The sequence below is a fragment of the Stegodyphus dumicola genome, chromosome X1, assembly GCF_044657685.1.
Source record: "Stegodyphus dumicola isolate Sdum_Otavi_A_Nest chromosome X1, ASM4465768v1".
Taxonomy (NCBI): domain Eukaryota; kingdom Metazoa; phylum Arthropoda; class Arachnida; order Araneae; family Eresidae; genus Stegodyphus; species Stegodyphus dumicola.
The window spans coordinates 36424665-36439670 of record NC_140780.1 but is presented as its reverse complement, the minus strand read 5'-3'; the positions used below and the strand labels follow the sequence as shown (position 1 = coordinate 36439670).

The 15006-nt window shown below is 32.9% G+C and overlaps 1 protein-coding gene across 3 annotated transcripts in view; it reads right to left on the bottom strand.

The window, feature by feature from the left end:
- The window catches only part of LOC118184298 (protein O-mannosyl-transferase TMTC2-like), a 797990-nt gene that overhangs the window by 39168 nt on the left and 743816 nt on the right, over positions 1-15006 (bottom strand). For all 3 annotated transcript variants that reach the window (XM_085807157.1, XM_085807158.1, XM_085807159.1), the window contains 2 exons: positions 14054-14132; positions 13230-13351 (listed from right to left, as the gene is read on the bottom strand). In XM_085807157.1, coding sequence (XP_085663283.1) covers positions 13230-13351; positions 14054-14132 — 201 coding nt within the window. The remainder of the gene's footprint in view (positions 1-13229; positions 13352-14053; positions 14133-15006) is intronic.

The following is a 15006-nucleotide window of genomic DNA, read 5'->3' as shown; positions in this document are numbered from 1 at the left end:
ACCTGATGATTCACAGACAAAACAAAATTCCAGACGTGAAACTTGCTACATACACCATGTCCACAAAAGGCCTTACGCGGCTCAAATGTTTTGCAACCGTTGGTCGTAAACATATATTTCTAATTACAAAAATGTTCTTTAAATAACACTAATACTGATATTATAAATTTAAAAATCAATTTTGTAAAAATCGCAAAATCTAATCTTTATACGGTACCACGATCTATTAGTTAAATTTAACAAAAATGTATGCTCATTATGAAATTTAAAGCATAAAATGTCTGTGTCCCGTGTGTAAGATTTTCGAGTGTAGGTCACTTTTTGCTTTGCTGTCTTCGGTGTTGTTGCTTGTTCTTCGGCTGTTAAAAGTAATAGGGCTGCAATTATGCCCCCGATCGAGCGTTCCACTGGAAGTTCGAGGAACCGGACTTGTTTAGCGATCTTCGGAAATAATGGTTCTTGAATTGTGATAAGAAAGAATCTAAAACACTTTTGTCTTTGTATCTTTGATGCAATTGCTCGTTCCTTAGCTGTTAAGAGGGAGTAGCTGCAGTTATGCTCCCCGACCTAGCGCTTTCTTAGGAAATTCGTGGAACCGGATTTGTTTTAGCGATCCTTGAAAGTAATGATTCGTGAATTATGACAAGAAAGAATCTTAAAACACTTTTTACTTTTTGTTACGCGTCCGAAGAAAACGTCGAGTCAAAGCCTTTCGTCGTTGTTATGGGGTACATCACTAATTAATTGCCTATTTAGATTTTGTCACTGTGAACAGCAAGGTACGGATTTGAGGCTGGACACGCAGTCTTACTTCTTCATGTTACTGAAAAGTAAAGCTTGCATTAAGAACATAAGAACTTCTTTCTTTCCTAGTGGAGATGCCTTTTACCTCATTGAGTGTTGCTTAATGCAACGATTCGCCTTTTACCTCATTGAGTGTTGCTTAATGCAACGATTCGTCACTTTTCTGAAGATGGAGTTCTTCTGCCATGTGCTCGGGAAAGCCAGACTTCCTGCCTAGTATTGTTAATCTCAAACCATCGCGAATGTGGAACGATCTTCAAGAATTATTTTTTATGTACCTTCCAGACTTCCTTTAAGGAAAATAATTTGGTGTGATGTTGAAAACATCTCCTTTTTGTCTTCATTTCTAGTCTTGAAATTTCAACCGTTCTTCAGCTCCGTCCTTGGACAGCGCTATTGGACAAGTAAAATGTTTCCTTTATTTTATTCATGCTTAGGATTCAAAAGTGTTTTCCTTGGTTCTTCATACTTGTGAAAAAATCGGAGAATGATTTAGTTTCATAATCTAGAAAAATTGGAAATAGGGATATAGTCAACAGAAATTGTTCTTCGCTTATCACTTTCTGTTTATATTATTTAAAAAAAATGTATGTATTAGCTAAGAGTCATGGTTGAATAATTTCTAAATGTAATAGATCATAGCTTATTCGGAATTTTAAATTGTATTTTAATGTAAATGTCTTAATTAATCTTACTGTTATCGATCAGGTAGTAACTAAAGAAATTTGTGAGGTGTCCCTGCCTTTATTATAATAATAGAAATTGTGTTACATATACCGCTGCCTTTATTATAATAACAGAAATTGTGTTACATATACCGCTGCCTTTATTATAATAACAGAAATTGTGTTACATATGTGTGAATTTGGTTCGTTGTTTTGTTTTATTACTAATAAGCTGATAAGCTCGAGGGCCAGATAGTAATTAAGGTAATCAATTAAAGAGGAAATGAAATATCAAAATAATTATTTTAAGGGTTATATATTGATACTCTTTATTTTTGAATTGGTAAAGGAAAATGTAATTTTTCTTAGTTTCTTCACCTGAAATAAATTTATATTTAATATAAAAGTTGATTTATGTGCTATTAATTTTAATTAATCAGGATCATTTCAGAAGCACGGTCCCGTAAAGATACTAATAACAAAGCAACATGTATTACTCTTCATTACGATCGCAAAAATGTTAACTTTGATTGAACTTAAATTTAAATTAAGAAAGGGGAAATATGTTCCTCTATGATTTAGTTAAATTTTGGAATACTAAGGTAGATCAGGAATAACAGCCAAGTTTTATAGTGTCTGAAACACCACGGTATAACAGAAGTATACGAAAACATAACGCACAATTCAAAAAGATAATTTTTACTTCACACCTTTTTTATTTCCTTACATACTAGAGAGTAATGTTCTCAATAAGATTCCATCAAAAGCTTGCGATGAAGCTGCACAACAACAACACTTTCAGAGCACATTTTAAACTGAATTATTCCCGAAATCATAAAACATTTCCATTTGTAGAAGAGAGACAAATTGTTTTTCTCTCAAAATACACTGAAGGTTTTCTGTTGAGACCAAGGGCCAAAAGCTAAATATTACCGATTTCATATTCAAAAATCTTGCATCTACTTAATTACGTATCGCCTATTAAACAGCATCTTAATAGGGTTTTGCTTACTTTGCTTCACTAGTTTTCTCTTTGAAAAAAAAAGTAAGAGATTTTTTGAAAGAGCTCGCATCTTTTTTGTTTTGTTTTGTTTGTTTGTTTAGGCTAAAATCTTGATTTTATTTAAAACCACTATACAGCGTCTGCTTTTAAGATGACAAAACCAAAGCCCTAGAGTAACTTTTCCAACCTAATACAGTTTTTTTAACGTATGATTTTTAAACAAAACGATATTTTATTCAAAGTCTCCTTCTTGCAGAAATTTTAGTGGTAAAAAAAAATCTTTCAAATACAGATGTAAAAACAGGCTGCATGATGCTAGGGTGCTAAGGCTATCAGCAGCATAATCAGAATTTGTAATAAAATACCTTGAAATTAAGTTGCAAAGAAAAATGGTTTCATGTACTTATTAGACTGTGAATCAGCAAATCGATTTTCATTGACTTCAAGGTGTCAGAAATATCGTCGATAAAGAACCAAAATGTCTGCATGGTGGTGTAGCGGAAATGAATCCAATTCCGTTCCTTGCCGTGAATGCAAATGAAAACCAGAAGATCATTCTAAGGATTCATGATTGAAGCTTAAACTAGCAATTTATAAAACTGTTGATTATGCAACAAAACTCCTCACAAAATTAACTAAAAGGGAAAAAATTTCGATTCCATGCGGCAACATTTCGTATCCAAATCGATTAAAAAGCTAATATATTTTCATCAGTAAAGGTACATTCCCCGCGTCTTTACCGTTTCTTCTATTTCAGACCACAATTAAATCGCGTAGTAAAGAGAATATTAAAGTGAACTCAGTACCACTAATAGTGTATAACACAAAGCAAAAAAAGTGTAATTGCCACGAAATTTTCAAAATCCTTGATTACAATCACTATATGGATTGCAAAAAGTGATATAAAATCTTATATCTCAAGCTAACCAAAGATATTTCTTTGCACTTGAGTTGCAGTATGCAGACTTAAATCTGCATTAAAGTATGCATGCATTAGGATTAAGACACAATAATACGCCGAATAAATACTAATTCAGAAGTCAAACAACAAAAATCAGCGTTATATTTACAAAATTTTCACAGTGAATTTCACAGAGTTTGAAAATTTTGTAAATATAACGCTGACTTTTGTTGTTTGACTTCTGAATTATGCATTAGGATATTTAAAGTATGGTACCTCTGCACAAGTAATAGATGCTGAAATCGCTTATAAGCTAGTTTTTCTTCAAGCATAGATTTAAGAAAGAGTGAAAAATAGGATATTTTCCGAAAATTTTGGCTAGTGGTGAAATTTTGTCCCTTTTAAATTCCAGTTTCTGAGCTCAAATTTTAGCTTATAATTTTATAAATATTTCCCTAACGACAGCTGGGTGAATATTCCTATGCTATCCTATATCATTCCTATGTGGTCAGTCAACATTCATATATGCGAAATATTTCAGCAAATTTGTAATATTCCTTAGCAATAGAAATATTTTCTTCTTTTGCACATCAGAATCACGCTATCCGGCTCCAATTATAATACACCAATCATACATCGAAGGTGGCAGCTTTATTTAATCTATGTTGAGAATTTAAGGAATAATTAAGCCGAACAATAACTTAGCATAAGGAAACTTATGCAACAAATGACAAGCAGATAACTGAATTCGAATAATGACTGAATTTTCCACTGGATTCTTCCGATTCTCATTTTGAGAGGTTAAGAAGCTGTTCATCTAGTTAGAATTATACTTAATTAATAAATCAGTAAACAAATGTTGAAGACATTACAGTACACACTGAGAAGACTAAATGTGCATATACTGTAGAGTCTCACTTCTTTGGTTACTTATACTAAGTCAAGACTCACTGTGTAAACTTAAAGCGATTTATCTCTATGTCTAGATAAGCTTACAGAACCGTACTAAGAGTGTAAAACACTCTTTTATTCAGAACTAAGTAAGTTGTACAGAACGCACCCCCAGTGCTCACAAACCAGCCAGCATTTATAGCGTGAACAGAAAAGTAGAATTTTAAATTCAAACGAAATTTAAGTATTAATTAGCTAAGAGCTACGCAGAGATACTCTATCTCCCTATAAGTATTCGGACAGCTGGGATAGAAAAAAATATTAACATTCAATACTTGGTAGAGCCTCCACGATCGGCAACTACAGCCTCAAACTTCTAGGACACGGTTCATGCTTTCCACAAGTCCTTGTATGATGGCTATTGGTATTTTCTTCCACTTAGCTTGAAGAAAACATGCAAGTTTTTTCAATAATATTGGACCTATGATTCACCCCTTAATTCGGCTACTCAACTCGTTCTAGAGGTTCTCGATAACGTTCAGGTCTGGATTCTGGGCAGACCAGTCCTTTCGTTTAACCCCACTGTCACCATACTAATCCATGGCGAACCTAGCAACATGACAACTGGCAACGTCATCCTGAAAGTAACATGGGTCCAACCCGTAAAACTGCCACAATATAGGAAGCACACTGTAATCCAAATAGGTGCAGTAAGCGTCGGTGTTGAGTTTAGCATGAATTTGGATCAATAGTTCAGTTTATACAGGACAAACGCCCCCAGATCATTATTCCATCTCCGCCAAACTGTGGGCCAGAGCCGGGATAAGGTTGAGGCAAGTGAGGGACTTGCCTCAGGTGAATCACTAAAAGGGACACAAATTGGCCCATACGGATTTAAAAATTTTAGGGGAATTAAGCTTCAGCAAACTTAAATTAATAAAACACTAGGAAGAATTGCAAGAAAATCTGGAAATTAATGCAATGTGCATTTCGATGTTAATTCTTATTTATCAAAAAAGAATGTTTTAACATTTTCATTTGAAAGTTATAATAATTAGCTATATTATTTTTCTGAATTTATAAAGCTACGATTAAAAAATACTTTAAGAATTATGGTACAATTATGCTATAAGAATTATGATAGTTTGATTTAATATATTTACTTTTGTTTAATACAAATATATATATTTTAATATAAATATATATACAGGGGTGCGCATTTATCTTTTTTGCTCAGGTGAAAAACTATCTTGGCACGGCTCTGCTGTGGGCACAATTCATTCTGGCAGGAGGCGTTCTCCAGGCAGGCGCCAGATCCAGACCATGCTATCCGAACGCGAGAGGGTGAACTTTGATTCGTTGCTACAGAGAACACATTTCCATTGATAAACTATCCACGATCGTCGCGCTCTGCACCCCATTAACCAAGCAGTGCGGTTGGACTTTGCGATCAAAGGCTTATGGGCAGCAGGACGACAATAAACACCAAGCAGCTATGCTTTCTTACGAATGGTATTCATGGAAACAACACTCCCGTTTACCTGTTGAAACTTCTGGAGTATGTGGGCCACCTGCGGGGTGCGGTTCTTCCGAATTTCTGTGGACACTATCCGTCCATCTCTGTCTCCTAGTTTCTTGGGTCTGCCAACTCGGGGAACATTCCGAAAAATCACCGCTCATCTACCCTTCTGAATCACACAGGCCACTATTAAATTCCTAGATATGCCCCTTAAAGCCATTTTTTGTGATATACGACTATTATACCTTTCTCAAAATCAGATAACTCTGCATTTCAGGACATCTTGCATGCGACTAATGCCAATGTTGTTTGCTACCCGATATTTAATGACGGAGGGCGTGAAGTACACCAGGACCGCAGATATCGGCTCTTGTATAGGTGTCCACATACTTTCTGGTAGATAGTGTACTGAAGCGGCCAATATGGATCTTAACCTACACTGTCATAACAGCCCTGTCTGCGGAATAAAGCAACGACGTAGACAAAAATGATCATCGTAGAATAACAACTAATAAAGTAGGCTTGAGCAGGCAGTGTATGCTCTGACTAAAACAATCTTAAACCCTAAATACGTGAGAGCTAAACTCTGCAAGGGAAACGGAAAGAGAGAAGTGCCAATAAAGATTTTCAACATAAAAGAACTGGTTAACATAAATACCTTACAATATGAAGGATGTATTCAACGGTTTCAGTGAAAGTCCTGCTAAACTTCGTGAAAGTTCTTTGCCTTTAATATACTTGAAGGATAATAGAATAATGTGCCATAGGGTGAAGTGGGTCCTTTATTATTAAAGTTCCACTTTCGGCAACAGTCCACAGCCCATCACACTAAGCCTGATCCTAATTCAAAAGTTTCAGTTTGGGCAAGAGTTTGCAGCCCAGAATAATCGAAGTCGGAATGCGAATTAAATTTCTTCATGAACGCAGTCTCTTGAAATTGTGGAAGACGTTCAACCGATACAAAGGAATCTGATACAAGTTTTATATTCTTTAAACCATGTTTATCAAGCATCGAAGTTTGATAGACATTTCATTCGCTTCAGTCTCCCTTTTAAATCATGGACATCTGTTATTCCAGAAAATCATCAAGCTCAAGTGTCTTAATATCAAAACGAAAATAAGTCAGCCGAGCCAACCACCACAATAATATCATTTCATTCTACCTTTACTTTTTCCTTCCTCCTGTCGTTACTTCTTTCTCTCTGTTTTTCCTTCTTAGTAAAAATGAACCCTACTCGGCAAATCGACTTCCACACTATTTGTTTCTCATTCTCATTTTATTAATTTTTTCTATCATATTTTCCAGCAATCTCCTCATTATTAGCCTTTCCTTAAGTAACTCTGTAAATACCACAGGAATTTATGTACGGAATGGAATATGAATTCCTTAAGTATGGAACTCAGAATTTTATTGATAGGAGAATAAACGACCCGAAAGTTAAATTTCTGTAAAATACGTGCAGTTTCACAGCTAACTGATGGGAAGAAAGGAATGACAACAAAATTCTTATAATGTCATAAAACAAGAGTGTGCCTTTGGTATGCTGAGATGAGAACTTTTCAACTGCTTGGTTAATAATGTTGGGTGAAAAGCCCCTGTCAATAGCTACTGTAGACAGTACTACCTTAAAATTTCGCGGTAAGAAACATGAAGTATATGTTAGGAAAAAGGAAACACAGAAGTTCCCTGTTGCCCAGCACTGTTGGTCCAAAATCAAAACTTTCCATTTTTCTGTAGCCAAAATTATTCAAGAAACATCTTCCATTGGTGAATTAGATTTTCTAGAGGCGTTTCACATTCAAAAATATCTTTCTGTTCTAGATAACGACCCTAATTCCAATCCATCTTTACTTTCAGCTTTTAAAGGAATTATATTTTAGTTTTCTTGTTTCATCAATAGATGGCGCCAAAAGCTTAAATCCTGTCCAGCCATTCTTATCTTATCTCGTTCATTTGTACTTTGGCAACTGGTTGATAAAACCATCTAAACTAGTCCAGTGAAAATTTGCAAATATAACACTGATTTTTGTTGCTTGATTTCTAAATTAACATTCATTAGCTTTCAGCGCGAAATAAGTTTATGGAACAATTTAACTAATTAGAACTTCCAACAAAGTAAGCAAGCAATTTCCTTGCAAAAAAGATGGGAAAGAGAATGTTACTGAATTCTATCCCTCAAAGGTTCTTTGTCCTAAATTTTTTGTATCAATCTTTTTGAGCACAAAGCCCCGCTTTCTAATTGACGAACACATTTTTCTATCCTTCCTTTCAAACAAATCTAAAATAAAATAGTTATATCGCAAAGAATATCAACCTTAGTAAACTTAAATTGTTATGCAGCAGTTTTCGTATTTTTATCTTCTTTCTTTCCAAATGTTTGCTATAAAATATATTTCTTCCTTAATTTTTAGAAGTTAAAACACTATCATTAGGAATACAGACTTCCGCTTGTATCCTTTGTATAGGAAATTTTCACAGTTTGGTAAGCGAATACATTCCCCCCCTTATGGTATCGCTTCTTACCTTTAAAGGGGGAAGATAATGTTGTTTACCTTTCCAAATATCCGAACATTCTATTTGAAAGCAACCCCAAGTAAATGTTGAATGCCACCAATTTTTACATAAGAAAACTGTGAAAAATGTCTTAAATCTCTGAAATAAAATATAACGTAGTTTCTTAAAGATTTCCCTCTCACATTATCAGAAATTTTCAAGAGTTTTCTTTTTTAAGATTAGAGTCTCGATGAAATATTTTGGATGTTATGAGCTAGAATAACAAAGGTTTGTCTTTATATATCGCATAATCATTAAATACAATCCATTAGTTTTGACAAAAGCTTTTTTCTTTCGTACAAACTTTTCCACAGCTCAAGAGTATTATACATCAAAACATATTACAATAGCTGTATCGTTCAACATGGATATAACTAATCAGTTTTAGTTTAAAAGGAAATGTGAACTTTTTATTTCAACGTTTTCACACCTGATAAAACAAACTTTTGACTTTATATCTATGCCTGCTAACAGAAATGTCTTCAAGAATTTTAAAAATAACAAATTGTATTAATATTACCCCCCCCCCCAAAAAAAAAGAAAAGGATTACCTCGAATAGCTATTGAATTTTAGATCTTCTGTTGCCGAGTAGAATTTAGTGTTTCCCTTTAATATTAATTTACTGAACTCAAATTGTGTATCGCTATGTAATCGAGTAACAACGGCATCGTAAATTCAAATTTAAAGTTACATATGTCTTGTCCGTGTCAGATTTTTAATCTAGTTTACAGAACGTAAGGCCAATCGCGTTCAAAATCGCGTGACCAGACGCTATAAGAAAATGTTTATGCGTCATAAATTATTGGGCTGTTTTTATTTTTCTGAAGCATATTTATTTTTCATAAATTAAGAAAACTAAATTTTAGCTAGCATTAAAGTAAATTTCGTGTAAACGGTGGAAACCATTTATTAAACAGATTCTGAGCAAAGGCAATTAATATTAAAGTGAATTAAGGTGAAGATATTCCGCTAGGCAATGATCAAAACAGAGCTAAATACGTATTTAAATTCATTACCACGCCAAAGAAATTTGAAATTGAAATTTCAAAAAGTATATTTTTTCGTATCAAGCTTTAGTTACTTAATGCTAATAATGTACATTTTCTAAATTGCAAATTATCTACTTTTTAGACTGGTATTGCCTATTTTGTCAGGTTCCTTTCCGAGTTGAAATTGCGTAAATTTTCTACTGGCGACACATTTCATAAATTATGCAAAATATAGCTTCTACAAGCTATCTAAAAAAACAATGATCAAACAACGCTAAATTTTTAAAGCTCCATATTTTTCGAGACCTGCTTTAGTAACTTAATGCTAATTACCTGCATTTTTCTAATCTGCAATTTATCTGCTTAATTTTCAAACCCGTAATGCTTATTTTACCTGTTTTTTCCCATAGACCAAATAGCAAAAATTTTCTACTGATGACACCTTTAATAAATTATGCAGAATTTAAATTTCTATATGAAATTTCTAAAAATCCATTGAGTAAATAATTCCAATGAATCTTCTGATAAAGATATTTTAGGGGGAAGGGGAACTGGCTCATTAATGCCAGTTACAAGTTTTATCAAAATCAAATGATTTAAACCACTTTTGTGTGATGGAAAAAACGTCAGCTTTTTTTAGTTGCATAATACTTAAATTTCCTAAAATAAAAAATTTTGAATTTTGGTTCTGCAAAAATGGTGAATTTAAAATATTTGCTACCAAATTACAATGTGAAATTTGTTTTTTTAGAAAGCTGTTTTCGAAAACCTAATATGCCTTAATTCTGTTTAGTAATATTTGCATACTGATCCCCAGAATCTTAACTAATGATATCTAGAGGTCATATGCGGATGAACTATTTATTTGATTAATTCGTCAAGCATTTTTCTCATGACTTATCGGTATTTCTTTGCGGTAGGTATAAAAATTTAAGTATCGTGCATTTTTTATATATATATACTTATAATGCATCAAGATGTTGAAAATATGCAGGATAATTCGAAATTAATGCTATCAACTATAGGAGGTGATAAAACATACCGATATAAACACTTTCCTTACAGATCGCATGATCCTATGTTAAGCAGCTAGGCATAGGAAGGCCCTTTACTTTTCCCTACATGCGCTGTATTTCAAAACGTGAAGACAAATGACTTCGCGTTCTTTTTACTCATGACTCTCGTTGTTTTAAACTGTCTAAATACTAGAATTAAATAATTTAATTTTTTAGACCTAGAAGTAGCTCACTTGAGTTTGTCTCAAATAAACGCAGATTCTCTTTCAGAACATGATCATCACAATGAAGGTGGTGGTTCTCTTATGGTTCTCTTATTTCTATATTCGCGGGTTGTCAGCCGAAAACATCGCGGACAAAAACGTCGCGGAGAAAACAACGCAAGGTGGAAACGTCGTGGTACAAAACATCGTGGGAGAAAAGAAAGCAAAGAGAAAACATCGCAGTTCTAAGACATCGTGGTACGAAATATCGTTATCGAAAATAAAGCTGTTCAAAAACATCGTCGTCGAAAATATCGTAGTAAAAAATAAAGTACCTACAAATCATCGAATGACGATAACATCGCACATATGCATTTTTCAGGTTTTAGAAGCTTAAATGCATTTTCACATTATGATTTGGGAGCGGATTCAAAGTTAAAGAGGGATATTTTTACTTTTCATATTTTTGAATGAACAAAAAAAATTTTGCTGAAAACATAAGAACTAAAGTTATGCATTTAAAAATTGAAAATTAGTAGAAAATTAATGCAACTTGCAGCATTTAATAGAATTTTAAATTTACATAGTTTATTTGCAAAAGTCATTAATAACTTAATCCTTTTTATAAAGATTTACTCATAATTTTTCATGCAAAACACAACCTATAAATGCTTAGAAAAAGGAAGATAAATAACTGCATGAGGTTACCTATAATAAAAATTGCTTAGTTAATTATCAAATTACTTTCTTTCACGTTTGTTAATCTGATATTGTTTTGATGAAAATTATACTTTGCTTTGTTTCCGTTTATTCTTAAAGTGTTATTAACATTTCTTGCGCTTCCAAATCTTTATGCGAATATGCATTAATAACTTTTAAAACCTGAAAAACGCATATGTGCAATCTTATCGTCATGCGATAATTTGTAGATGCTTTATTTTTTCTTTACGATATTTTCGAAGACGATGTTTTTAAACTGAGAAGTTTTTGAACTGCTTTATTTTCAATTACAATATTTTCTAAAACAATATTTTAGAACTGCGATGTTATCTCTTTGCTTTTTTTTCTCCCACAATGTTTTGTACCACGACGTTTTCGCCTTGCGTTGGTTTCTCCGCGAAGTTTTCTTCCGCGATGTTTTTGCCGCGATGTTTTCGGCTGTAACCATTCGGATATATCTTCATGTACTGCTTTGAAACAAAAATATTTTAAAAACTAAATTCTGCCTTTTAGATTTTTAATGTCAGTGAATCTTTCACTCTCTTTGATGGTAATAAATATTATTTAGTTCTGTCAGTTACGAATTTATAGATTCTGCCCTCCTGTTCAGCTACGAACTTGAAATGCCCAAACTCTTTTACATCCTTAATATTTTAGAAACTCGAAACGATTGTAATTTTGATATCAGCATATCGGAAATTTCTTTCAGATTGTCTCCCACTATACTCCAGATTTCTGTCACTCTATAAACAAAAGTTATATTATCTTTACACTTTTGTTTTCCGAGCACTCAAAATTTATTCCTCAAAGAGATCTTGATCAGGAATTAAACTATATGAAAGCTACTGCAATGGATAAAGGCTTCTCGTTTGAGATTATAGAACAAGGAATTAAAAAAATATTTCTAATAAAAAATATTGTTTCTCCAATTATTAATAATAATATTTTTTTTTCTTTTCTTTTCCACTATCAGTTTAGAAACTGCGAGTATTTCAAAGAAATTCAACCTCCGTATTATTTTTTTCTACTACAAATAAAATACGCTGTCCTCTAAGACCTTATTGCTTACATGAATTCTTCTGGAATTTATAGCGCTCTTCGTCAGTATTGTATAAACACTGAACAATAAATGAATTATACAGTTTCCCATCAAGGAACCTGAAACTTAAGTTCGATTAAAGGAAATACATATTAAATCACACATTGGACAACGTTGTTGGCCTAAAAAATTCACTTTCGTTCATGCGAAAATTATCCAAGAAACTTTCTCAGTCGTTCAGTGAAATTTATTTGAGATATTCTTTAACAAGAAAAATTTATCTGCGTTGATCAACGACATTAATTGTAAACTTGCTTTATGATTTTTCGTTATTTTCTCTTTCCCCTTCATTATACACGGCTCGCTGTTTAGCTACTGAAATGTTCCCGAAAATTCTTCAGTCTACCTTTTTATTGTACTTGTTTTTCATTGACTTGGAGCTGAAGAAAGCGATAGTGTTCAATTGCTGAAAGCACTTCGCTTTAAATACTATATTCTCTTTAAATAATTTAGATATATTTTGTTTCCTCCTCATAGAAAATTTGAGTGTGACTGCCGAAAATATAACAAAATATAATGCTTATATACTGCCCAAAATGAAGCAAATTTGGATTTGTTATAAAAACAAATTTTGAAATTTAATTGCAGTCGTAAATAATTAAAAAGCACAGTAAATTTTGCTCTAGTATTGGCAAAGCATTTAAGATCAGCAATTTTTTTCGGGTATTTAATAATTACATTTTGCATTAATTATCTTTTATGCGGAAAATGTTTCTTTCATTAATTTCAATTCATTCGTATTTGCATTATTTTTATGAAGCTTTGCTTTAAACTACCTTTTCAGTGAATTTTCGGTTAGCAATTTTAATCAAGAACATTCTGTTAATAAACTTAAAATATAAGCATTTCCATTACGATACTTACCCATCTTGAAAGTAGCTTCGCATATGTTAAATGCGCTGGAATGTGATCAGGTTTCACTCGCAAAGCTTCTCTGTACCAGAACTCAGCGTCAACGAATTGTCTTAGTTTGAAATATGCTTCCCCTGAAACGAAGATAGAAAAAATTTAAACGAACAGTTTTACTTCGATGTTTATATTAGACATATCTGAAGGATCTTATCTGATAGACTGGTACATAAAAATGTCTAAATATTGTACCAATTAGTCACATGCACATTGTAGCTAAGTTTGCTATCACGTTTTTATATTTTAATACTAATGCAACTGTTGCCTTTCGAAAATGAATGGCAGCAGCCGTATTATTAACTATACTATATTAGACATACTAATAAACTCCATAAAGCACATCTTTTTCAACTGGCAGCAGTACTAAAACTGAAATATAAACGTTTTTTAAATGCGTTTATAAATGTATGCTACTAGAAGAAAATTCTGTATTTTCTAACTAGTTGAATTTTTCTTTATATAGCTTTTGAAGCTTCAGTAATTTTGCAAGACTCTGATTCAGAAAAGAATATTTTTCGCTGGAAAAAGAAGGAAAATTATCTAGATTTTATCGATTAATATTAATAGCTATACAGGCTCAAAATGATGCAAAACTATTTCATGGATTTAACTAATTTTTCTTTTACCATCACGTGAGTTCAGCAATTAGCCTTTATCATTGAGCAAGTAACCGTTTGTTTTAAAGGAAATTTGCAACTATTTTAGAAATTTGTGTAAAAATAAATTATAAATCAGTTTCAAATGTCAAATATCCATTTGAAATCATTCAGTTCGCTTACCCATCATGTTGTAGAGCGACTGTGGTTGGTAATGTTCAGGCATCTTCTTAACTGCTTCATGATACACTTCCACTGCCTCCTAGACAAGATTAAAAGAGACGAGCGAAAAGGGAATTAGAATACTTTAAATTTCCTTATATCGACATCATACAACAAGCGATATATTTGCACAAAAACGTTCAATTAAAAGCTTTAAATTTGACTTAAAATAAAATTAAATAAATAATAAAAACAGATGAGAAGTTGGAAGAAATATCAAAAATATATTGATTGGTATTTATTAAGAAAAGCAAATGTGTCAAAATTACCTTTATAAAAAGGCTTATTTTTATGTGTTTCTGAAATGGCTTTTAAATATCATACGTCGGATAGCTAAAGTACGTACATTATTCATAAATCTAATTTATATTAACCCTTTGAAACCCAAAACGTCTTAATCGGCCTTTCATTCAAACGACGACAACCACCCGAAACGGCCGAGATTGCGATGTTGTTTTTTTCACCCCCTAAGGTATGCAGTACCAGGTGCAATTTCCCCAAATACGTCGGTTTATTGTAGACAACTTGTCCTAAACTGCTGATGGAAGCTTCTTTGTGAGGAAGAAGTAGAAAACATGCCATTTGAAATTTTCACACCTCTTTGTGCTTTAATGGACGGGGAGGGAAGGAAACTGACGGCAGGGGACGGGCATTTCGGTATTTTACGCATAAAGCTTAGCGAAGTATTCGGTATTCTAAGGGTTAATAAAGATATCTCCACCCATATAAAAGGATGTTCTTGAACGCATTTAGGTAAAAATTTTAAGATAATCGACGAATTTTCTGACTTCCATGTTACTTATTCGGGATAGCTTATGTCGGAAAACTAAACTGGACTGTAACGTTTAGCAGATTCATAATACCTCAGCAAGGCAGTATTCCCAACTTGCATTCGCTCATGATTACCTGAAAGA